The sequence below is a fragment of the Lepisosteus oculatus genome, chromosome 19 (genome assembly GCF_040954835.1).
Source record: "Lepisosteus oculatus isolate fLepOcu1 chromosome 19, fLepOcu1.hap2, whole genome shotgun sequence".
In the NCBI taxonomy this organism is placed as follows: Eukaryota; Metazoa; Chordata; class Actinopteri; order Semionotiformes; family Lepisosteidae; genus Lepisosteus; species Lepisosteus oculatus.
This window is the reverse complement of record NC_090714.1, coordinates 16,841,911-16,866,685: the sequence shown is the minus strand read 5'-3', so window position 1 is coordinate 16,866,685 and position 24,775 is coordinate 16,841,911. Positions and strand designations below refer to the sequence as shown.

At 45.5% G+C, this 24,775-nt stretch overlaps 2 protein-coding genes across 11 annotated transcripts; one reads left to right on the top strand and one right to left on the bottom strand.

The window, feature by feature from the left end:
* Nucleotides 1-349: 349 nt before the first annotated feature.
* On the top strand, nt 350-14,141 carry ccz1 (CCZ1 homolog, vacuolar protein trafficking and biogenesis associated). 4 transcript variants are annotated; one of them, XM_006637215.3, is made up of 17 exons: nt 350-450; nt 1,476-1,550; nt 2,015-2,111; nt 2,394-2,491; nt 2,835-2,928; nt 3,347-3,424; nt 3,851-3,898; nt 4,184-4,267; nt 5,060-5,235; nt 8,209-8,290; nt 8,574-8,635; nt 9,214-9,325; nt 10,160-10,193; nt 10,480-10,597; nt 12,199-12,357; nt 12,858-12,985; nt 13,593-14,141. In XM_006637215.3, exons 1-17 carry the CDS (start codon nt 395-397, stop codon nt 13,646-13,648), a joined length of 1,557 nt encoding a protein of 518 aa, XP_006637278.2. In that variant the 5' UTR covers nt 350-394; the 3' UTR covers nt 13,649-14,141. The 4 variants fall into 4 exon arrangements, with proteins under 4 accessions (XP_006637278.2, XP_015215800.1, XP_015215802.1 ...); XM_015360314.2 differs by having other exon boundaries at nt 356-446; XM_015360316.2 differs by having other exon boundaries at nt 358-446; nt 1,428-1,550.
* rsph10b (radial spoke head 10 homolog B) lies at nt 9,814-24,591 on the bottom strand. Of its 7 annotated transcripts, none has more exons than XR_011182594.1 (22): nt 24,469-24,591; nt 23,980-24,231; nt 23,794-23,869; nt 23,551-23,619; nt 22,833-23,006; nt 22,332-22,417; nt 22,046-22,166; nt 21,396-21,572; nt 20,983-21,127; nt 20,620-20,738; nt 20,087-20,276; nt 19,617-19,725; nt 19,291-19,370; nt 18,843-18,991; nt 18,427-18,534; nt 17,664-17,849; nt 16,824-16,937; nt 16,424-16,532; nt 15,795-15,941; nt 15,130-15,325; nt 14,401-14,862; nt 9,814-10,612 (listed from the first exon to the last, which is right to left on the bottom strand). XR_011182594.1 is itself a non-coding variant. In XM_015360307.2 (22 exons), the coding sequence occupies exons 2-21, from the start codon at nt 24,213-24,215 to the stop codon at nt 14,676-14,678; spliced, it is 2,778 nt and encodes a 925-aa protein (XP_015215793.2). In that variant the 5' UTR covers nt 24,216-24,231; nt 24,469-24,591; the 3' UTR covers nt 9,814-10,612; nt 14,664-14,675. The 7 variants fall into 7 exon arrangements, 6 of the variants coding, with proteins under 6 accessions (XP_015215793.2, XP_015215792.2, XP_069036832.1 ...); XM_015360307.2 differs by having other exon boundaries at nt 14,664-14,862; XM_015360306.2 differs by lacking the exon at nt 9,814-10,612 and having other exon boundaries at nt 14,132-14,495; nt 14,664-14,862.
* Between the last annotated feature and the right edge of the window lie 184 nt (nt 24,592-24,775).

Sequence of the window (24,775 nt, the reverse complement as noted above, 5' to 3'; positions counted from 1 at the left end):
TTCAAAAATAATTTTAAAAATACCACACGTATGGAATAAACCCATGTGATGTAAATTTACTGTACGTTTCAGTGAAACATACTTGCCGTGCTCGTATGCGACGCGACTATCAGAACAGTACAGCAAACACATAATAGCTCCGTTTCAATACATAAAGGGAATATGTTTTAGATGGATGTAGCGATATTTTGAGAAGAAAATCAATATCCATATTGAAATGAATAGGGTAGTTGAAATTTTCAGTTGTTTATTACATGAGAAACATACGATCATGAACTCTCTGCACTCCGTCGGAACCTTTCTTCCGAGGTTCACGCGAATATCCGACCACATTAAAGAGCCGTACTCAGGTGGTCTGCTGTCAAAAAACAGGAAGGATGTGTGTTTTTCTTGCATGATTTGTAATTTAAAAAGCACAGCCCGGTTTGCTTACGTGATACGTGGTGGTAGGTAAGTTTTTTTTTTTAAAGTGATTTCTTTTGTTACTGTAGGCAATATGCCTGAGCTGTTCAGCACAAAACGAACAAAAGTAGTGTGTTATGAATGTGCCAAATGAAACAGAGCGCAACAGAGGATAAATGTGGATATTCCAGCAGAAAAATACTGATTTTCATCCGGTACTTCTTCCTGGACTTAAACTGAGTAAAACAAATGATTTTATTTTCCTAAACACTTACGTTAACAAACCAACACCCCTGTTGGGAGTTTCACATTTCCTTCACTGGGGCTGTTGTCTTGTTTAAAGCAGAAGTCTGACCGTTTTCTGACTTGTAAAAATCAGCGAAATGTGAGCGATCTTTTTATAGTCTCCTTTCATAGACAGATGCAGACTGTGGTTAAAAGCGATCTGTTTACTTTGGTTGTGGGCTGCTCTGGGTAGGTTTCCCCTTGGCTATAGAGCTCGCCTGTTTCCACAGAAACACTCTCCTCAGTGGATTTCATGTTCATGCAGACCCCTCGTGCTTTCATAAACCTTACATAAATCACAGTTCTTAATAATAAGGCTGAAAGAGTCTACGATACGGTGATTAATGTGTCTTTATCCGGGAAATGTGATTTAACAGTGCCAGATTGTGCGTTATGAAGTTCGTCCGCCAGTCACATGCTCTGGTTAAAAGCTCTCAAGCGCTCTTGAACTGCCGAGAGGCAACTTGAGAACTATCCGATTGTATTGTGAATATATGCATATTTAACAATGTGTTCGCTGGTCGGCAGCTGTTGCCTGGTGCTGATTCTGGCATGTAAGTATAAAACAGAACTAACCCACAGAACCTTATTCATTAGAAAAGGCATTTTTAGTTTAAACCGATAGTCTCTGACATATATGCAACCATTGTGGAGTTGGAAAATATTTTTGTTTCATTACAGTCCAGCAACATCAGAGCTGTCATAACCCTTATCTCTCCTCCTGTTTACATGTGGTATAGTGTTTAGGTGTTATTCTTTGACTTGTGTTCTGGGGTTTTCGTGTCCAGAGAAACAAGGCATGCCCGCGCAGATTACCACAAGGAAGCAGTTCAGAGGAAAATCACACTAATGCTGATGATCAGGTAAGATGATCACCAGTTTCTTACTGTTTGAACTTGAGGAATCTGGCAATAAATCAGAGTGAATAACACAACGTCCACAACTCCTGTCATGTCATGACATGGCTGTGGACCTGCGCCTGTGGCTGGAAGATTGCTGGTTCAAATCCCGCGGCCGGCAGAGGAATCCTACTCCATTGGGCCCCTGAGCAAGGCCCTTCACCCCAACTGCTCCAGGGGCGCCGTATAAATTGCTGACCCTGCACTCTGACCCCAAGCTTCTCTTTCCCTATCTGTGTGCTTACGTGTCTCATGGAGAGCAAGCTGGGGTATGCGAAAAGACAAATTCCTAATGCAAGAAATTGTATAGGGCTAATAATGTGGTCTTATCTCATCTCATGATCACGAATAGAGCACAGAGATATTTAGCAAACGGAGCTGTTCAGATTGTCCTTCGTGAGGTCACCTCTGTCCCCCCATCTTTCCAGTCCCAGAATGGCCACAGCAATCCAGGAGAAGCAGTACGCTCCAACCCTGCTGAACTTTTTTGTTTACAACCCAAAGTTTGGACCACGGGAGGGAGAGGTGAGGACCAATTTTCTTTGTGCAATGTCTGATTTGGTTTTGGAGTGCATCGCAATTTAATCTTTTCCATCACATTCACAAGCTCTTAATCTCAAGCAGTCACAAAAGGACATTTGCGGAGGATTTTAAGATTAGTTTTGGATGTTGTGGGAAGTCTTTGTCTGAGTAATCTCCCAGGGCAATTTCCCAGTGAGATGGACCAGCTGCCCAGAAGGATTTATTGTGGTTCCAAATCTTGTGAATGTAGTGGCATAATTCTTCACGTTTCCTGTTCTTTTGCAGGAAGAAAAGAAAATACTCTTTTACCACCCAAATGAAGTGGAAAAAAATGAAAAAATCCGCAATGTCGGGCTGTGTGAAGCTATTGTACAGTTTACTAGGTAATGTACTGTTGCTAAGCAGAGGCAGTCTTTTCCAATAATTAGTGTTAAAATAAATGTGTGGAAATTACACATGGCTACAACATAAAGCTTGAATTTAGCTCTGTAATGCAAATGACTGAGAATTTATTATATTGAGCTTCAGCGAACACCTGACTTCAGTTTTTGACAAAATTTGACATGCACAGGCAAAATAGGTAAATTATATTAATTTACATTTAAAATGAGACGCTTCAGTCCCAATTGTCTAAAAGACTGTACGACATGCTTTTCAGGGATGTTCTCCCTGTTCTGTCCAGTTTCACTAAGTTAAATGATTAATGTTCATCTTTTCATTTCACAGAACCTTCTGTCCAACGAAGCCTGCCAAGTCTCTGCACACCCAGAAGAACAGGCAGTTTTTCTTTGAACCAGAGGAGAACTTCTGGATGGTTATGGTATTCTTTCAACATGCTGTTAAATTAACCTCAGTAATAAATCTTGGTTTTGACACTGTAGGCAGCTGTATTAACTGCATCTGTTGTCGTAGTTATTAGATTGGAGTCTTAAAAATCTGTATAAAAAGCAAGCAAAGATCTGGGAGTCCTCAGTTTGCCAGGCGCCTGCGAGTCTGCACTGTTACCTGTTTCCTGGAGCTCTCATGGGTGCTGTGGGAACGAGGTACAGGCAGCAGAGGACTGAGGTGCATCGAAGTTACTTGCTTTATACTAGCTGCATCCGTCATTGAGTCGATACAGCATTTTGCAGCTCCAAATTTGCAGTTCTGTGCTTTTTTTTTCCAACGGTAGTGTCACTTGCAGGAGCCTTGAACCTGATCCTACTGCTGACCCATCCTCCCTTTGTGATTGTGTCCAGGTGGTGCGAAACCCGATGACTGAAAAAACCAACAGGGAGGGCAAACCTACTGTAGAATATCACGAAGAAGAAATAATCGTAAGGACTTCTGTTGGCCACCTGTGTCTTCTTCAGCACGGGAGGGGACCCCTGAGTTTCCTTTATTTAATACAATTATAGTTGTGCCTGTCAGATTGCCCTTGACAAAAAGAAAGCATTAACAGGTTTCCACCCGTAGGTTGGTAATGTCCTCTGCTCATGCTTATGACTTAAAAGAAGGGAAATAAAAAAACCTTGCTCTGGCAGTATTAACTATCAATTGATTGTTACATTAATAAAAGCTTTACATTTTCCTATTATAAGGGATTTTGAATGCAAGTTGTTTTTTCTTCTTTTTCCTTCCTTGGCGTTTGCATCTACGTGTATATAATGTTCGTTTTTGGTGGGGGGTATTGTTTTGGGTTTTTAAAAGCCTGAGTGAAATCATGTCAGAGGCTGGCTAACTTGTCTTGTGATTGCTTCTAGGATACGGTGTATGGAGCAGTACTGCAGCAGTGCTATAATATGTACAAGGTGAGATTCATGGACACTGAATGCCCATTATGAAAGACATAAGGATTTAATCAATTTACCATGGTTTGGCCGCCTGTACCTAAGGCTTCTTGACCTATATGCCAGAGTCTTCATTCAGATTACCATTGGAAACATGAGTGCAAGAGTTAACAGAATCTTCCTTTAGAAAAGATAGCCATTTTGTCATTTTCACCTCTTGACACCTTTTTCCTTTTTAAGTATCAAACGCCTGCTGTGTGTCTAACAAGCAAAGCTCGTTCCTAAAGGGATCTGTTCTGTTTGCAGCTCTTCAACGGCACCTTCTCAAGAGCAATGGAGGCTGGAGGAGTGGAGCTTCTCAAACAAAAGCTTGAAACCTTCTTCTACCGGGTAGGATGGTGTCCAGAATGTCTTTACAGCCGGCGCCCAGAGTAGGAGCTCTTTGTGCTGGTGCAGTTTTAGCTCTGCCTCATGAGACGGGTCGGAAAAGCCACGCGTCACGGACCTGACTTCAGAGCAAGCCTCTGCCACTACACGACAACGCAGAATGAGTTTCTGAGCCCATATTTAAACATTTCACTGGTCATGGCCCATCAGGACAGTGTTTAGAAAATTTTAAGAAAATATGCTTTCTGTAACCAGTTTCACCAGTATGATTAATGAAATATGAGTGGGAGGGGAGGTTACAGCTAAGAAGCAGTCTTTTTTTGGCATGTGGTACTTGCATTTAAAAGCGGGCCATGGAGGTCAAAATCCCGACCGTCGGGGGTTTGCCCGAGGAAGTCTGCAGGTTTCCAGTTCTGCTGTGGAGTGTCGTCATCTCCCCGGGGCCGTGTGATGGTGTGTAGCTGGTCCAGCAGCACTGGGGTTGGGTGAGCTCCAGCTGGCCAGTGGGTGCACAGCCTGCTTACGGGCCAGCGAGCCCTGGGGCTTCTCAGAAAGCTGTGACATCTGCCCTGCCCGTAATGGCCGAGCTCTCGTGCAGATGCTGTTTTAGCACTGGCATCTCCTGTCCCCAAAAATAGAAGCACGAAAAGCCGTTTCTAAATTTTCTAAATGGATGAATCGTCTTAAATAATACAAAGAGTTTTCCTTTGTTGTTTCCAGTTCTCTTGCTGTAAGTCTCGTCTCTGTGAAGAGGCAAAGAGGCTGAAGCGGTTTTCTGCTCTCCTCCCCGCACAGTATCTGCAGACGCTGCACCTCCAGTCCTGTGACCTGCTGGATGTCTTCGGGGGAATTAGCTTTTTCCCCCTGGACAAGATGACCTACCTGAAGATCCAGTCATTTGTGAATCAAGTGGAGGAGAACCACAGCCTGATCAAGTACACGGCCTTCCTCTACAATGACCAGCTGATCTGGTATGGCCCGGACGGGCAGTGCACGCACACACTCTGATCACGGCAGCGGGGGATACAAGTGCATAAGAACAAAATGCAGATAATGGCACGGTAATATTCACTGTAGAAGTAAAAAAAAAACAAACAAAAATTGGGATACCAGAAACGAATGTTAGGTAAAACACTTTCTATTTTCATTCAAATGTTTTTATAATCTGTAGCCTTTGAAAGTGTGTGCTTATGCTGTTTAACCTGTTTTTATATCCATAACACTCTTTCTACTATCCCGCTGATTGCCCTTAGGAGTGGGGAAAGGGTTTGTGAATTCTGTCCCTGTAATACTATTATTACTAATATACCAACATACAGGGATCCCCTTCCTTTCAGGGTTTCTGATTTAGGGGTGCTTGAACTCTGAGTGCAGCAAGCCCAGTCACGGACAGAATCCTTACTGGGTGTCAGGATGGAGCACGCCACATTGTAGCTAGCCTGTGAAAATAGCTGCATGCTTGTCAGCCACTTTTAAATCAGTTAGCCTCTGCCAACAGGTGAGCAGTCCCTGGCTGGAGAGAGGAGAGAGAAATCCAATTAGGTCTGCAGTATTTTTGTCTGGCCCGCAGCCTCTTTTCAGTAAATGCACACAGTAATCTGCTTTCTATTTTTATAATTTGCTCCCTGCCTCCTTTTTTAACTCTTATAATCTCACAGTGTGTCATGCTTGTTTGAAGCCATTATTTAAATCCAGCGTGCTCACATTTGATAAGACAGGCTGCCTTCCTTCCTCGATTTCTCATTATTTTAATAGGAAAAAAGTGCCTTTGCAACTGAAGGAGTCTCCAGCAGCCTGGAGAGTCTCCAAAAAGTTGCACAATGGCAATATTCAGCTCCAAGCCAACTATATAGAAATAGCAATTAAAAAAAGACAAACACTCACATGTAAAGGTTCAGAAACCTGTACAGCGTAGGAGACCAAGACCATATGAACACATTAGTCTATGGGGAATAATGCCCCTTTTTATACTGCATATTTTGTGTGTAACTCAAAATTTTGAAGGTGCTCCTAAATATCTGGCACGAGAAACAGAAGATGGTACAGTGCATGGAACATGTTTTAAGCAGGTGACCAAAGACTGGAAAAAAAACTCAATGTATAGTAAACCTCTAATTCATGCATTTTCTTTTGGCGTGAATTAAAAAGAAGATGGAGGTTTACTATACATCGTTGGCAGTCTGGCAGGTGGTGGCTCCCAGCCAGTGTGTTGGAGTGTTGTTGCGGTGGTGTCAGGCGGGCTGGGCCGAGCTTCCCCGGCCTCCTTCAGTGCTGCCCGAGTCGAATTACCCATCCTGATGGCGATGATGATGATTTTCTCTCCAGTCTATCTCTGAAATGCGTGCCGGAGAAGACAAGCACCATATAATATTTAGCGCCTGAAAAATAGACGCGCAGATGATGCCGAATCGCTGTAATTGAAACCCACCCAGGGCGTCTCAGCTGTGGGTAATTGTTGCGGCGATTACTGAAGTGTCACAGCTGCCCCTGGCACACAGCCTTCCAGTAGACCCAGGGCTCCTGAGAGAGGACAGAAATAGATGATGGGTTCCCGCTTGTCATTTAAGGCCTTCTACACCCTACTTCTCCAGTGTCAGTGCAAGCCTGTGTATGCAGTGTTGCCTGTATGTTTGCATGCGTACTGCAGTGCACATGTATGCCAGCGCCAGCAAGTACAGAGGCCCCGTTAGGCTTGATGTGTTTTTCAAGCATTGCAGTGCAAAAACGGTCTGAATTATCCCCTTATGTTAGCACAGAGCACTTCAGTCACCTCTTGCTAGATTACCGTTTTAAAACAAAATAATACAAAATCTGTTTTTAAAAACTCAGCAGGGCCTGCAGTTCCCTCTATCTTCCTCCCTTGCTTGTGAAAATCCAGTTTTAATAGGCTTTGCTTTATCTCTGTTGCTTTCAGCAGTGGGTTGTTTAATTGTTTTTTGTGGGGTTCAGTCACAAATGTAATTGATTACTTTACATCACTATGTTTTCCCTGTATATCAGGGTTGTGCAGCTCTGTGTGATACAGCAGGAGGTGATGCCATACTGTAGGTGTTTTACAGTGTATCGGTTACGTGTGCCAGACCTAGTTACAGCACCATGATGCTCTGGTCAGCTCTCAAATAACAAGCTTTGTTATTGTGATGCCTTTTGTTTAGTTCAGTATCCGTATAAAATAATGGATCTGAAACATAAGCCTGGGAAGATTAGATGACACCTCCAGTAAATTTTTCTTTTATTTGGAAGCCTTTGAACCTAAGACACCCCTCAGTTTTAAATACAGGAAGCCCTTGATGTGTGAGCCTTCTACATTTCCAAACCTATATACACATGCAGTATCTCATAAGTGCTAGCCAGGATTATGTTGTCTTGTAAGCACAAGCAATAAATTATGGGAAGGTGAATATTAATTAGCTCTCCCCATTTCACAACATAAGAAAGCCGAGCTGTCTGGAGAGATTTCTGATTTTGATTTGTGTTTATGAAGTCAGAGTAAGAAGAGATGGGCAGTTGTTTCTCCCTGATTGTAAAACAGAACCTTGAAGTTTACTTCCAATACAGTAACTCGGGTCAGTATAAAGGAGACAGTTGCTCCCTGTCTTTGCCCTGCAGACCTTAAATCAGTCGTGGAAGGAGAGAGCCCACAGTGACACTACATCCTGGGTAGCACACGGGGAGATCATGCAGACTCCTTACAGAACTCCTCACACCGTGATGCACACGAGGCCGATAAACCTTTGTGTTAATATATGACAACCCTGATTCATGAGCACCAGGTTTGCTTCTGGCTCGCATTCCATCTCGGACCTTAGTGGCTTAATCCAACCAATTGAGAGGATAAGAAACGATCATGGATCCAATTTAAAGGTTCCCATGGTGGCCCAGGGGTGCCTACCTCTGATAAAAGATGTACTAAAGCATTTTTATTCCTGTTTGCTTGCGATCAGGAGTGGGCTGGAACAGGATGACATGCGGATCTTGTACAAGTACCTGACAACGTCGTTGTTCCCCAGACACCTGGAGCCAGAGGTGAGCCTCCTAGCTGTTCTTTCCGGGGGCGTCCCTTCACCTGCGATTAAACCCAACCTGGGGTGGGGGTGGGGGTGGGGGGGTATGGTATGGTATGGAGGAAGGCTTGAATTACACACCTGTTAAAAACCACATCAGCATGCTGCTGGTGGTCCCTGTAGTGATGAGAGCGTGACCAGCCCTGGCAGACCTGGGCAGGCCACGCCGGATTTGATCAGTGGGATTTAGAAACGGCAGGCAGTACAATCTCTGTAATGCAGATCTGCTTGTGTTTTGGTCCCAGCTGGCTGGAAGAGACTCCCCCATGAGGCCAGAAATGGCTGGAAACCTGCTGCACTACGGAAGGTACAGTATCTCTTGCACCTTCCCTTGTATGGTGAACTGTCGGCCACTGAGGCAGCAAACCATCGGTCTTGGAGATCAGGAGAAGCACTGTGAAGGAGAACTGGGAACCAGTGTGAACTGAAAACATGTGAAAACGCAGCCACATGTGGGCTGTATCCTGCTGGTGTGGTGTGGAAGGCTTCACGGCAGAATTGGAGGAGATCCTGATTAAAAAGCCTGGATTGGGGGCTTAATCTTCCAGCATTGAACCGTGTATAAAACGGTTATCTTCACTAGAAAAGGTCACATTTCACGTTGAAAGTCTAGTCCAAAAGGTGAAGCACATTCTATACACCCATCAGTTCAAAATAGATGTGATTCAACTATGTTGTGCAAAATTTCTGTTCCAAATTGCAATATATTATGCAAATAAGCACTAATTATACTAGACTTTCAACGTGAAATGTGAGCTTGTTTCAGTGCAGATAGCTGTTTTAAAAGCAAAGCGATTCATTTCATGATCACTGTTCTTTGTATTTCATATCTCCACTTGCAGGTTATGAGTTTTTTTCCCCTTCTGTCCTTAATTGCATTTGTAGATTTCTGACAGGACCACCCAACTTAAAAGATCCTGAAGCGAAATTCAGATTCCCCAAAATATTTGTTACCGCAGAGGATGGTTACGAAGAACTCCACTTAATCGTCTACAAGGTGAGAAGGACCTTAACACCCTGAATTTTCTGCACCAGAGGGGATCTAAGCAATTTTGCCCACTTTTCACATAAATTTTTAAAATTGGATCGCTGGTTAGTGACAATTTCAGTAAAAAGCAGGTATGTTTCAGTATATAGAAACAACTAGCATATTTTTAAAAGTGCTGTTCTGACAAGTGTAACATTAAGAGATTACAGATATCTTGCAAAGTTAAAACACAGACTTGTCTGGTGTTACACATTCAGCATCCTGGTTATGAGCACTGATACATTTGGCACAGTTCCTCGTTAGGAGGTTTGACTGCTAATCAGCTTTTCTTAAGACTGTTTAAAGTTTATTAGGTCATTGGAATGGTAAGTAAAGATTAGAGATTAGCCCTTCAGTGCTAAAGGCCCTAACATAAGCAAAGCTGGAGCAAGACAGTGAGAGGATTGATTGGATTAAGCCAGTGTTTTCCTACTGCTGGAATGTACTCGACCTTTCACTGTGTTTTCACCGAGTTTATTTTCATGAGTTACTTTCATTGTTTAAAACTCACCAGGCTGTTGAGGAAAGGCAAATTTAGTCAGCTCCACTTCTAGTGTGAATAAAGGTGGGTATTTTCTGCAACACTGCACAATTATGCCCAGCAAAAGTTCAGCCTTCACAATCTTCAGCCAGACTGCTTTTTTTCCTCTTATAAAAAGGAGCTGATGGACCGATATGAGGCAGGATTTTCTTTAGGATGAGCTAAGAAAACAAAGGTCCTTTCTTTATGGATCTGAATATTTGAGGTTCTGGAACTTGCAGGCCTTTGGGGCACTAATGCAGCCTCTCATCTGTGTCTTGCAGGCCATGAGCGCGGCTGTGTGCTTCATGATCAGTGGTAAGTCCAGGACAGAACCCCAGGATCACCTCAAAACAGATGAAATAAGTACGGGTGTGAAGGATGTGCTTCCCAGGGATTCGCACTCGGAGTTCAGTATTTCCTGTCTAGTATAAAATAAACGTCTCCCTGGAGTGGAAGTGGGGACAGGCCAGTTTGCCCTGGGGTTTTCTCTCGATGCGGAGGCTCCAGAAGGCGCCGTCCCAGGCCACAGCGCAGTGGGGAGGGAGGGGTGGGTCAGCCTCTCTGATGGCCGTGTGTCCGCCTGTGTTCCTGTCCCCTGCAGCGTCCGTGGAGCTCACCAGGGAGTTCTGTGAGCAGCTGGACAGCCTGGTGGGGCCGCAGCTCACTCTGCTGGCGTCCGACATCTGCGAGCAGTACAACGTCAACCGCAGGATATCGGGGTCAGTGTCGGGGCTCTGGAGAGAAATTAAGGAGATTTCTACTGCGATTCATGAAGCGCGTTAAGATCGCTCCATACAAGGGGTTAAGGATTCCAATTTTCTTGGAAAACCTTTATATTTGCAACTACATAATCTAGCTGATGGATCTAATGCTCCGAATTCAGGAATATACAATTAAGAATAGTAGTGCCATTCGATCGCAAGCATATATGCACTCATCGTGGTTTACAGTCTGAGAGTTTTGTTGAATTGTACTGGTTCTAATGTTCACATGCAAATTTATTTCTCCTGACAACATTCCTGCTCTTGTGTGGAGTTAGCCTCTGTGCAGCTTTGTGGACTGAGTGGTCAAAAATTGGGATTTGGGATTTGTTGTGAATGTAGGGTGGGCCTAAATTTTGGAAGCTAGATCCTATCTGCATAAAGGTGATTTAGAAGCATTCTGAGAATTAGATAAGATCACTTTATTACCCATATACAATTTCTTGCATTAGGAATTTGTCTTTTCGCAGGCTGTTACTACAGTCTCACTTCCAAGACAACTTGATGGGTGTTTTTTGTATCATCCTCATGAAGAATAAACTAAATAAGTAATGTTTGCTAAAATTCTTTTTGTTACAGACTTCAATTAGGGTGCTGCTTGGGATATGAGGAGGTGCAGACACCGCAATTTAGCAGAATGTCTTGATCGCTCCTAGAATTTGCTCAATTATTAATGCCTTTGTTTCATTGTCACTAAAACTAGTAGTTAGAGCAGTGTCAGGCTCGCCTTACTGATTAGGTCTGTCTGAAACTTTAATGTCTAAGCCGTCTTCCGTTGATAACAAATTGATAAACCTGCATCCTGTTACCGTAAGGATAGAGGAGAAAACAAACTCCTGCGCTGTGCAGCTGAAGTTGGTAATAAGTCATAATAGGAGTCAAGAAGCATTTAGTTTGTTTTGATTCAGTTTGCTTTTTTTTTTAAATATAACTATTCCTTTCCCGTTTGATCAAGTCACTTGATAGCATGGATCAGGGTGAATGTCATAAAACTTTCAGCGGCTGTATCAGAATTAGAGCAATTAATGTAACAAGGGAATAGGATCTCATTCATTATGTACTGACAGACAGCATGTCCCATGCGTGCTGAAAGATTTTATTTCTGCTTTTTATACTGATTTCTTCCCCCACTAATAAACCGATGCCTTATCTGAAGTTGCAATCAGATCCTGATGTACTTTTCAGGATTTTACAGTCAAAATTTTCTGGTCTATCATGAGGCACATCACATGCCATGTGGATGCTGCTGGTCACAGTGAATTTGCAAATCCCTTCAGTATGTAGGGGAAGAGAAAACAAATTGAAGGGTTTTCTTTTCCCTTTCCAGAAAATTCAAAATATGAAAAGAGGCCAAAAGAGTGAATAAGACTAAAACCTCAGAGGTGGCAAGTACAGATGCTGAAGATGATTTGGAGACAGTGTGCAAAATTACTGCCATTAACAGTACTGAATAAAATCCTCAGTCGCAGAGAGTGGGAATGTTGCAGCCGGTGTACAATAAATAAACATTAGAAATGCGAAATATGCTTTGCTGAGCTGTTATTTGTCACTGTCTGCAGGCCAGAAAAAGAGCCGCAGTTCAAGTTCATCTACTTCAACCACATGAATCTCGCGGAGAAGAGTACCATCCACATGCGCAAAACAGCCAGCGTGTCCCTCACTTCCGTCCACCCCGACCTCATGAAGATACTGGGCGACATTAACTGTGATTTCTCCCGGTAATCACACATGGAATCGTCTCCAACATCTTTGTTGCTTATGAAGATAATGAAGCGAAGTGTTGTCTGCTTTTCTTCTGTCTTGAAGTGATGACGGGATGGTGTGTTGCCTTAGCAGGTTGATGACAGGGAGGCAGGGGGCAGGGGGCAGGGGGCAGGGGGCAGGGGGCATAGGGGTGATTGCTGCTGTCTCTGTTGCAGTCAAGAGCACAGCTCCTGGGTCCCGGGATCATAACCTTATGTGTGGAGTCTGCGTGTTGTCATCGGGTAGCTAGGATGTCTGGCTAGTTAACTTTGACTGCCTTCATTACTGGGTGTCCCTGTGCGTTAGTGTCTGAGTGTGCCTTTCGATGGGTGGTGGTGGCTGGTGTCTTGTCTGTAAACCCATCATGTGCTTTTTCAATGGGCTCCAGCTTGCTTCGTGCTTATCAGAAATAATCGGTTTCCTTATAATGGTGATTTGTAACAGGAACTGCAATTATTTTTATGTTGTGTTATAGGGTTGATGAGGATGAAGAAATTATTGTCAAGGCGATGACTGATTATTGGGTTGTAGGCAAGAAGTCTGACCAGAGGGAGCTATATGTCATTCTGAATCAGAAGAATGCAAACTTAATTGAAGTCAATGGTAAGTAATAGTAACTTTTTTTTTTGTGAAATTGTATTGATCTATTTTGACACACTCCGAATGCCAGAGTGCTCAAGTAATTGTACTGTGCTCCACATCCAAGGAAGAGCAGTTGAAATATTTAAAGGTCATTTGTATATGGGGAAATAAACATTTTTAGTTTTTTTTTCTAGTGTTTTAAAGTATTCTCAGAACTCTTCCGTTAAAGCACAGTTACAGGAGCAACTAGAATCCAAGCTGCAAAAAGTTATAGTTTTATCATTCTGTAAATACAAAACCAACTTTATGGCTAAGCTAAACTTTTCAAGCCAGGTGTGTGACGACGTCTTTACATGGCATGTTTGCACTCCCTGGTGTTTGGCTTGCCTTGTGACTCAGAGGTTCAGCATAGAACCTGCAATCCTGTCACAGCAGGGTTTAGTTTCTGCTTAGTACCAGATGCTGCCACTAGCTCTTAGCATTATCTGATAGCACTCTACAGACGCGTTCATGCAGATTTAAGACACTTCACGGAACTGTGAATAATTTAACAGAGGCGACATTTGTGAAATTCAGAAACGGATGATCGAGTTGATGTTTTGATTAATTTAACCATATTTATTTGCAGAAGAAGTGAAGAGACTGTGCGCCACACAATTCAATAATATTTTCTTCTTGGATTAAAAAGAGGAAGCAAGATTGAAGCGGATTTCTTTTTAAAACAAGACTGGTGGACTACGTTTCTACTACACTATTTAAAATGGTCACCTATGCTGAGTAACTCACAGCATAGTTTGTAATGCAATAATTGCATTGTAAAAAAACTATTCACTTGTGTAATTTTTCACATCATGCAATTTTTAGATTTTTATTTAACCGGTAAATTGGCTTTCATTCCTGTAATTAACTGTAATATCAAAATTTTACTGTAAATTAAATATTAAACTTAAAACGTGTATATATAAATATATATTTGTGGCTTGTATAGATTGCAATGAACTGTGTGTGATTTTTTTAAGACCACAATGACGTTTATTATAAAATGCAGGATCTAAACCTTGTCATTCTTGAATCAAGTCTTTAATTGTCTCTCTTTCGTTGGAATGCCATCATGTCATCTATGTCTGGTTTGTAAACAACAACCTGTACTTTCAATAAAATGAGAAATTCTGCTTTTCCTTTGTGTTTTATTTTTTGTTTGTGTGAGGTTATGAACCTTTCTCATAGCCCCTTATTTAACCAAAAAGTTGTATTTACCAGATCGTAAGTTCTATAGCATTTCTCCCAAAATGACTTGAGCAGAATCGTTAACATAGTAATGTGTTCCCGTTAAGAGCTTTAGGGGCAGAAGGTCCAGAATGCAATTTAGCCAGGACATTAGGTTTAAGACCCCTGTTCATCGAGGCTTGTGATGACGGCACGAACATCTGACTCACTGGGAAACGGAGACACCCAGGCCTCTCCCATCTCGGGGACGTCTGCTCTAAGGCACTGCTCGTGAAGAAGTTGTCGCGTCCTTGTGTTCTAAAACCTGTAATAACGTACAGTTCAGGATAACGTTTGAAGCTGTACAGTGAAATTGAGTCCATGGAGAAGTGTCATGATGCTGTTGATCGCAGGGCCGTGTGTGCTTTGCGTGCACGTGTTTTTGCCACAGAAGAGAGCTGCTTGTGAATGAAGGGGAGGCTACTGAGCTGACCGGAGCTGCGCTTTACTTTCTCTTCCGCCTCCCGCTGCCGGGGGAGGGCTTGGTGATGCTGGGGGCCGAGGCCACGGCCACGGGAGACGGGGTGAGGCTGGCATCTTCCTCCTGGCCCTCGGCCCTCTCGTCCCCTTCTTCCTCCTCCTCTTCCTCCCGGTGGCGCCTCTCGTCTTCCGCCTCCAGCAGCTCCTTCAGCCTGCCATCGACAAGACGGATGCCACTGAGGTGGGCCATGGCTGCCTCCGGCCTACGGCAAGCCGGCTGCTGATGGTTACCTTACATTAATGAACGACTATCCACGCCTGTCGCATGGCTACATTGGACACATTATCATGCTTGGAACGGACACCAGCCTGAGCTCTGTGTTTTATGCAGACGGGGGGGCATATGAATGGGCCGCTGCAGGCTGGAAAGGGAAGTGAGGCGCTTGGGAGGGGTTTGAAAGAGCGCCCTGCCCTCTGACCTGGCTGCTTCTTCCACTCTGGCCTTCGCCATCCTGGCCCGCACCGCCCGCCGCCCGCGCTCCTCCGCCACCTCCCTCTTCACCAGCAGGCTGTGCTCGTACGAGGGGAACAGCTTCTGGGTAAAGAAGATGCGCATCTGCTGTATCCAGCACTCGAGCTCGCTCTCCGGCTCACTGGTGCTGTCCTCGCCGTCCTCTGGAACAAATTAGAGGCGTGGAAAAGAGTGCTTACAAAAGGGGTTAGTCCCTTCATGTCCTTTAATGCGACTGCTCTGATCCCTCTACCACAGGTGACCTCTAGAGCCAAGTCCGTCTTCCACATGGCAAATGACATTTTACTGCCCTCTTGTGGAACATCCAGAATGACTGTGAAAACAGTATTTCAAGTCAAGGGGGTCGCTCAGTCAGCAGTACGAACTAAATCACATTCCTTACAATATCAATGCAAAACAAGCTGCTGCAATAGAAGTGATTAAAAGTGATAGGAATAGAGATAGGAAGAGTCATTCCTTAATGGAAGGACACTGGAGGATGCAGCTCCCTGTGGATCTCCTTGCAGCATCAAGAATGAATCTGTGCTTTCAGTCTGGTGGAGCCCAGGTGTGCGAACTTTGCAGAGGCAGCAATAAGGTGAGAATTAGAGATGGTCGGGTAGAGGAGTGCACCTGAGCCATGCTGCGGTGGAGAGCTGGGCTGCTCGGGGTGCAGGGCAGGCATGGAGCGCACCAGCTCGCCGGCGCCCCCTATGCCATCCCGTCCACTACCAGCGGAGTGGGAGTGCGCGGACTGGGGGGCCGAACCGCTGCTCGCACCTCGACAGACCAAACACACAGCCTGAACAGCTGCAGAATAAACTCCACACGCCCACCTCACCAGAACGTCATGTACAACCGGACAACCAGTCAGCGTCCCTAAACAATGAGCTTGAAGCACTGGTGGGATAACAGTTCATTTAGAAATAATTCATGTTTTACACTGTGCATTTCTGAAATCTCAAAAATAATTTATCTGCATGATGTTTAACTTGCCGTTGTCAGCTCTTCATAAAACAGTGAATTAACTGAAGTAACCCATCAGTGACTAAACGCACCCTTTACTATGTATAAATTGAACTCTGATGTTAACTACGTAATCATAGATCTTCATTATTTAAAAGAGAGTCTCAAAGCAATTAAAAAGAACATTTGTAGTAAGATGATTTAGAGGATAAGCAAACGTGATTCTATTTCTGAGTTGCATGTACGATAGGCCTTAAATGAAGGCTATATTATGAATTCTTATAATAAAAAGTTACCAGCTGGGTGTCCTGGCTGTGTTTTAGGGTTTGACACAGATTTCCCACTTTGCTTAAGATCTCTTTCTTCAGACTCAGACGGTTTAAGCAGCTCTTTGGATTTTCTTGCCTGAGAAAAGAACACAAAAGCTCAATATCTTCTTGCTTCAGCTTTTTTCAGTACCTATCGATATGCCTAGTATTATTAGCACAATGGACCTTTTTTCGGTTCCAACTTGGAATGCTCAAATCCTTTTTCTGCTAAAATTATTTTAATAATACAATATTTAATAAATGACTTTGAAGGTGCATCCACAGTCTTTCCAAAGTATTATGCTTTAGTTCCCCTTATTACAGACACCTTCTTTAATACAATCTACATCCTCTGAACAGGCTCCTCCAGCATCGTTCTTTCACAAACCTCAGATTTCTTTGCTGCGCTTGATTGAGATGTGCCGTGGATGCTGGATGACTTTAGGGGGAGCTCGTTCTGAGCTGGGCCGTCTTCTTTATGTGCCCCGTCCTGTGTGACGGCCTGAAAGGATGAATGACAGCAGGGTATTTACTGTAGCGGATGACAAGTACCGCACTTACCAACACTTACACTGCAAGTCATGCTATGAAGGCAAATGATTTTAAACCTGCCGTCAGCCCAAATCAGGAGCCAAACGTTTCTCTCTTGCTCACTAAACAAATGGCGGTTCTTGAGGGATAATGACAAGCAGGTCAGGTCAACTTTACCCCACCTGTTCTCAGCTGGAATCGTCTCCTGAAAGGTGCGTACACTGTAAGCAGACCCCTCTTCACACTGCATCGCCAGCTCCCCTCCTGCACCCCATCTTCACCTCTGCAGCTCCCCCTTGGGTGACCCCTCACTCTGCGGGGGTCCTAACCCCCTCCTCCACTGGCCCACGGCCAAGCGGGCTTAGGCATTTGTCTCTGTGCCTTGAGCAAGGACCCGATAAACATTCTAAAACGCATCTCGTCCACATGTTGTCATTCCTCGTGAAAAGCAGTTAAGACCTTAAAGGTCAGCAGAGGGTCCTCCTCTGTCCAGGTCAGGCATTTTCCCAACCATGCAGGACAAAGCTTGTGCGATACCAGCATAACTTTTTGCATCATCTTGCAGAGGCTCGCTAAAGTGCGGAGAGTTTTGCTACAAAAAATGAATAAGCATCATACATACACTTATAAAGTGTTGGATTGTATGCGATGAACTCAGTCCATCACTTGCAGAGTGCACCATTTCAAGGGTCCCAACCTGAGCAGAAGGTGGCAGCGTGCCACGCTGAGTGGGGCTCTCCCTGCGGTCCCCTCTGGGGGGCTCCTTGGTCAAGCCCCCTGATTTCCAATCATCCAGGAGGCTCTCGGACAGGGTCCTAGTCCCTCTCGGGATGCTCACCTCTGCACAACCCAGCAGGGCTTCAAAGAACTCCAGGAAAGTCATCTGAATTTCAGATACATGGAGACAGTACACTGTAGAGCTGAAGGTTTCAGTCAACAGTTAGCACGAAGGATGAGATCAGGGCTAAAACATCTGTAAAGCTTTCTCAACCGAGCGTATTGTGTCATCAGAGGTTTAGTTTACTTTCCATTTAATTTGAAGTCCATAACTGGGACCCAAAGATGCCTCAGAAAGGACAGAAAACACATACTGTAGATAGATGTGACCTGCCCTTTATAACTCTTTTGGATGCAAAACAGAGTACATAGCACTGACATTGTTATTTCAAAATGTTAATGCCTACGTTTCATGCTGTAAACCGGATGGGCTTTTACACATTTGTTTTAAAGGTCTCATCACCTGGTTTGATAAAAACACTTCTTTTGATTGAACAGGTAGTGACAGCCGATGTTAAGGAGTGTGCGGATTGTGCAGGAAGCACACTCTTTATCCAGGAAGAAAGATGCACAGGAATTGTGCTCTGCCATCAAGAGAAGTGCATTCTATGCACATGAGAAAAGGTTTTGTGCGGTTTGCTTTTCTACGGACACTTGTACTTGTTACCACACAGCCATCTCACCTCCAGCTCTAGGTTACTGTAGGTTCCATCGTAGGCTGCAGGGCTTTCAGCAGCAAGAATCTCCAGGACCTTCCCAGTTGTCAGCTCTTCACTATAGAGATTTAGATCCTGGATCGAAAGAGTCAATGCATCCATACATTTTTTAAGAGTAAGAAACGCACAGCTTATGGAAGCAAACTACATGCTGCCAGCAAAGCAAGGTGGGGGTGATTTATCAATTCCCAGTGAGGATCTAAAGACCAGGGCGCACCTCCTGAAAGGAACCTTATATTTGTAATTACGAAACGATAAGAAAATAAGAACACAAGTGACCTTTTGCCAACACAACAATTTTGTAAAGATTTGCCATTACTCGTGAATAGTAAGGATTTATGCATCATACATTTCTGTTTCAGCACAACAGCATGCACAGATACCTTCAACATCCACATGAAGTCCCGCATGTTCATCGTGGGCTCGAAGGGAGCCTTGGAGCTCTGCTTGCAGTAGGCCTTGTGTATCTCCCAGCACTTCTCCATGTAGTTCACAGCAACAACAGCACACAGGTGATTGCTGAAGAAACTACCTACATCATCAGTATATATAAAGATGTTTTTAAACTTGATGAAATTGAATATACAGGCATATAATTTAATGAAGAAGTTCAGGTAGGTAGCTATGATAATATATAATTTAATGATTTTCGCAGGAACCATGAACACTACAATTTGATTTAACTGAGGATTCTTCCAGATAAAAAAAAAAACATGCTGCCATTTCTGCTAAAACTAAAGTCATGGAGATGAAGAAAAAAGCAAAGTGAAGCTCACTAGACAGCAAACTTTGTTTTTTCAATCCTCTGTTCTTTCAATCTCTTTTCCTCACCTTTCACGTTCCTTGCATGAGGAATGATGTTGTCTCTCACCAACTTTGAAAAACAGGATGCTAAAACAGAGCCTTGTGACCTGAAATGAGAGCGGTGTCTTACTCTATTGCTTTCGTGTATCGTGTAAGGCTTATTTTAGGTGCTTTCCTGGAGTTCAAGACTAATAACTATTAAAGTCAAGCCATTATCTTTTTAAACCATCGCAGTGATATATCAAAATTGGTTTCTACAACTGTACAGCAAAAAAGCTATTGCAAGAAGTAATTTGCTTAAAATGAAGCAGAGAACAGTCTTTAGAGAACAGCTGAGTATTGATGATGCTCACTCAATCTCTTTGTTGTACATGTGGTAGGCTAGCACCACTATGTTACTGAGGAATGTCCTGAGAAGCACGGTGTCAAACGGGGAATGAATCTCTTCGGGTGCACTGTTTTCTGTGGAAGAGAAAGAAATTTATCACACAGGACTGGTCACACCGGACAGTTGCCTTTTACTTAAAAGATTGCAAGGCTTATTCAGAAACATATCTAAATGAAGGAAGGTGGTTGTCGTGCCATATGCTGACTGGACAATTAAACAGCCAGACGAGGGGTGAGGAGTCCGACGCGCTCCTCCGTTCACTCACGTTTCCCTCTGCTCTCGATTGGCTCTGTCCGAGTTCAAGAGGGGAAAGCCTATGCTTCAGAGCACCTGACTCCCACACGCCTGGCGAAGGGACGGACAGCCCCGTCACTGAACACAGTACGAGATTCTTCCGTCTGCCTGAGCTGACCGAAGAGAGAAAGCAGAACTTGCCAGCGAGCAGCCGGTCGGCCTGGGCCAGGGTGACCTGGCGCTGCTGGATCCTGCAGTCCTTCAGCAGCCTCCAGAACTGCAGGCGGGTCAGCAGGAAGGTGTTGTCGGGTGAGTGCTCGTAGCCCAGGCTGCTGTAAAAGCTGTACACCCTCCTCAGCTCCGCCACGTGCCTCAGAATGGCAAACTCCACCTGCAGGCAGACGGGGCCACAAACTAGATACACAGCTAACACACTTGACAGAGACCTGCTTCTGAGCCTCAGACAAAGCCTTCAGCCTCACGCGGGGAACGCCCAGAGTGTGTATTGCTCACTGGCATATTGGATTAAAGGGTGCATTTAAAGTGACAAGAAACCAAAGACCTTAATAAAATGTGGGAGAGAAATATTTTTATTTGGTAAAAATCTGTTGATCAGACTGCATGCCTGAACAGGCCCTCACGAGTCTGGAAAAAGGATGATTCGTTTGCCTGTGGCTGCCCTGTGAGTCCTGAAGGGTGAGTGAATCGTGAACCCAAGGCCTGCGAGCACGGACCTGTTTCCGCTCGGCGTCTCGGCCTGCTGCAGGGAGCCTCTCTAGCAGAAAGTGCAGGTCTAGAGCCATGTCAGGCCCCAGCACAGAGGAGACACCGCCTGGTCTCTTCACGCTTTCGCCTGAAACAGCAAATACAACAGCGCACTTTACAAAACCGTAACTGGTCGCGATAGCTTCCACTCATCCCCTTCATCTATGGATCTTGAACATCTAAATTCATGAACCCCAAACAAAACATTTTGAGTTTAATCCATTTTTTTCCTTTGCTTTGAAGGAAAAAAAAATCCAGCTACGAAGCTTCAGAAATCCTACGCAGTTAAAAGAGCGGGTTGTGCTCTCAGGGAGGTAAATGCACTTACACACCTTCGCCACAAGGGGGAGTATGAGTTCTGATGCCACTGAGGTCAGGGGTGCTTGTCCCGTCCATGGAGAAGCCTGGAAACTCGGCCATGTGGTCATCGACGAACTCGCCTTCAAACACCCGGCCGTTCTTGAAGACGAACTTTCCCTGGACACAAAGGGGCAGCGGGCGAAGCGTCGTCAAAACGTGTATAAGGCACGGGGCCAGATATGTCTGTTTCTTTTAATCACAGCGTCTGCAAGATTGGTTTGCTCCTTATCGGAAACGAGACAGAGCAGGAGGGTTTGGATGTTAAAGAAGGACTTGCAGCACGAAGACCACATGTTTACAATTTAAAAAATAATACCTACAGTAATCCAGCAGAAACCCGAGCAGCATGACACAACGACAAAGGTAGCGAGCGGCTCGGACTGACCTGGCCGTGTTTTTTATTGAACTGCCAGTGTCCATCGTACAGCGCCCCGCTGGCGTAGTAGAACCGGCCGTGGCCGTGGCGCAGGCCACTCGCGAACTCCCCCACGTACTCATTCCGCAAGGGGTACTGCGAGCCCGGCACGCGCTTCAGGAACCACGTGTGCGTCCCCTGGCCCTGCTGCGGGGGGGGCAGTTTCAAAAGAAAGACTTTATGATTGCACGAACTGGAAAAGTTGACAGTTTTAAAAGTCTTCAGTGCTCTCCATTCCCGTTGACACGTATCCCTGTTGCACTGTTTTCGGCGCTGCAGCAACCGATCAAAGGAAAGACAATACTCTAATCGCGAGCGATCTCTAACCCGTGCTTCAGCTGTGCTCCGGGCAAGACAATAGCATGGAAAAGCAGGACATCCAAATGCCAATACGATCTCTTTCACAGGTTCTGCACAGGGGCTTAAACTAATGTTACATCCAACTGTCTAACCTCTTTACTATGGTGTCTTCATGCAGTACTTTAATTTATATAGTTTTAATGTCCGGCGATATGCAGTACCCCGATAAACTGGCAAAATGTTTCGTTCTCTCGGGGGACTCGGGGGACGGAGATGACTGCACCCACCCCTGTGGATCTCTCGCAGGCGGGTCCCCTTACCTGTATGCCGTCTGCCCACTGGCCGCTGTACTGCTGGCGCAGCGCCGGCCACCTCATCGTGCCCCGGCCGTGCCGGGCGCTGCTCTTCCACTGCCCCTCGTAAACATTCCCCGAGCTGTAGCTGCAGCAGCAGAAATAAAAACACAACCGCTCACCCGCAAGGCCAGCGACCAGCCCTCCTTGTCTACATACACACAAGACCTCATTTGTACGGAGAAGCGGCGTGGAATTGGAGCTGCACTCCGAGACGCCCAGACACGGCGCAGAGCGAAACCCCCACTCATACCATCTCACGCCCCAGCCTTCCCTGACGTTGTCCACCCAGTCTCCTTCATACCACGACGTTCCTTCAGCGTTGTAGTAAATTGCTCCCTACAACAGACCGCAAGCAGGAACAACATGAAAGCGATCTGCAGTTTATGTGAGTTAAGGCCATGTGGGTCGTTTTAATTGTATGCGCCATACCAATACGCAGCCAATTAACCTGTCACCGTGGGTTGTTTTTTTTATTTAGATCATGCGTTCGAACTGATTTGCGCAGTAGTGAACATTGTACAAAAGGTGGACATGATTCTGGGGCACATGATAAAGCTTTGCCCCACCCCACCACTCACAATGTGAAATCAACGCACATCTGAGCTGAAACCCGAACACGAATCTCTGGACTGAGAAGTCCGATCGCTCCGAAACGCTCACTGCGCATCGGAATGAGGAAATGTGCGTTTTAATTTTTTCTTTCACCTCTTCCCCCCCCCCGCCGCCGCCGGACGGGTCCCGGACGGGTTACCTTGCCGTGGCGCTTGCCCAGGTGCCAGCGGCCCGTGTAGGAGGCGGTGCTGCCGCCACACCTGTGTGTGCCCACTCCGTGACGCATCCCGTTCCACACCTGGCCCTCGTAGCAGCCGCCGTCGGGCCACGTGTAAACCCCGTGTCCCGTGGGCACGTTCGCTTGGAAATCGCCCTGAGGAGCAGCGGGGTGACACTGAGTCACCGATCACAATATATCAATCCTGTCCACTCGAGACAGCGGAGCCTCATCCACGCGAACCGTCCGTGAACGCTGACACACAAAAGGACAACAGGCACCACATATACCAATAATCCCTCTCTTTTCTCATCCATCACTTCTTCCAGTTCAGGGCTGGGGGGGGGTACACCCCGAACACAGACACAGACGCAGACGCGCACACTCCCAGTTGTCTCAGAAGCCAGTTCACCTGCCAGCATGTCTTTGGACTGTGGGAGGGGGACCCCCGGAGCACGGGGAGAACACGCAAACTCCACACAGACAGCACTGGAAGGCAGCAATGCTCCCCGCTGCGCTACCCTACCGCCCTTACACTACTCATATATAATCATTATTGCATATGCAATATTCGGTCAAATGTAGTCAGTGCCACCAATGAGACGAAAGCACCGTCAGTCCGCAGACACGCCGTTACAGCTCCTAAAGCGCTCTGGGCTGCGGATGTTTCCAGCCAAGCGCCGATCACGATGAAGTTTACCTGGTATTGAACTCCGTCAGCCCAGGTGTAGGTCCCCTGCTCGTGCATCAGTCCTTCTGAAAACATGCCCTTGAGGAAAGAGACAGGCCGACACTATTGTTGCTAGGAAGTCGTGCTCATTTTAATCGCTTTCGGGCAACACACCCACCGGTTAAAGAGACTATTGCATTGGGGTTTTTTTTCCGTCTTAAATCCTCGAACGAGTTTTGTATCCTATATTGTTAAAAAACAAATACAGTTTACCTTGTAGGCATGACCCCCTTGAAAATATGCCGTTCCTTCTCCGTGATAGAGGCCGTGGACCTTTTCTCCTTCATACCTACAAAAGGTGACAATATCTTAAAAGATTAATAAATGTGGGGACACCCCAGGAGACACAAAGACTCCCGCAGACTCTGTGCCAGTGTAAGCTCAGCGCCCAGCCCTTACCGCTCCACAATGACCTGAGGAAGGACCGGCTCCTCCTGTGTCTCCGGGGGTCGCGGGGGTCCCGGGGCGCGGCCGGTGCTGGCCGGCGGCGACCCCGCGGAGGACAGGCCCTCCTCGCTGTCCCCCGGGGGCGGCGGCGGCTCGGACAGCACGCTGGAGCTGCTCCCGGTCAGCTGGTGGAAGGAGACCTCCAGCGGGGACCTGTCCGCCCTCTTCCTGCGGTCTCCCCTCGCCATCGGGGCGCCCCGGCGGCTGCAGGACACAGATGGACGGTGAGGACGCTTTCAGACATTCATTTAACAAACTCCCGCACAGGCACAGGTGCCTCAAATGTAACTCATCTCCTACACACCTCGTTCAGAGCTGCGATTTATTGTTTTGCATTCGTGTTGATAGTGGCTAACCGCATAAAATACGTTCGTAAGAAGAAAAATAAAGGAATGTGAAGACAATAAGGAAAGCATTTTTTTCCCCACACTCTCAACTCACATTTTTATATAATATTCTCACGTATATTTCGGTATTATTTTTGCACTTCGGTGAAAATCCAGTCTCACACACTTATGACCGGTGGGGATCAGCAGTTGTACCGCAACATAGCAACCGTAACAACGCGACACCGTTGCTAAGGAAGTTTTTTTTAACTACGGCAAGCGAGAGCAAGGAAAAGAAAAGAAAACGCTTTATCTACTGCTCTGCTGTAACGAGCTCGGTGCCACCTTTTCACAACTTGCAGCTGAGGTCGGAGACCCCCCTCTGTAAATGTAGTCTTTAAAATCTGATCGTGGAAAATACT

Bases quoted from the DNA above. Each gene is read 5' to 3' on its own strand.
- ccz1 (XM_006637215.3), top strand. From the start codon at position 395: ATGATTTGTAATTTAAAAAGCACAGCCCGGTTTGCTTACGTGATACGT. The intron at 12,358-12,857 runs GTAATCACACAT...GTTGTGTTATAG, and splicing joins ATTAACTGTGATTTCTCCCG to GGTTGATGAGGATGAAGAAA. The intron at 12,986-13,592 runs GTAAGTAATAGT...ATTTATTTGCAG, and splicing joins AAACTTAATTGAAGTCAATG to AAGAAGTGAAGAGACTGTGC.
- rsph10b (XM_015360307.2), bottom strand. From the start codon at position 24,215: ATGGCGAGGGGAGACCGCAGGAAGAGGGCGGACAGGTCCCCGCTGGAG. The intron at 22,418-22,832 runs GTAACCCGTCCG...GGTCTGTTGTAG, and splicing joins TGGGCAAGCGCCACGGCAAG to GGAGCAATTTACTACAACGC. The intron at 22,167-22,331 runs GTATGAGTGGGG...CTGCTGCTGCAG, and splicing joins GAAGGCTGGGGCGTGAGATG to CTACAGCTCGGGGAATGTTT.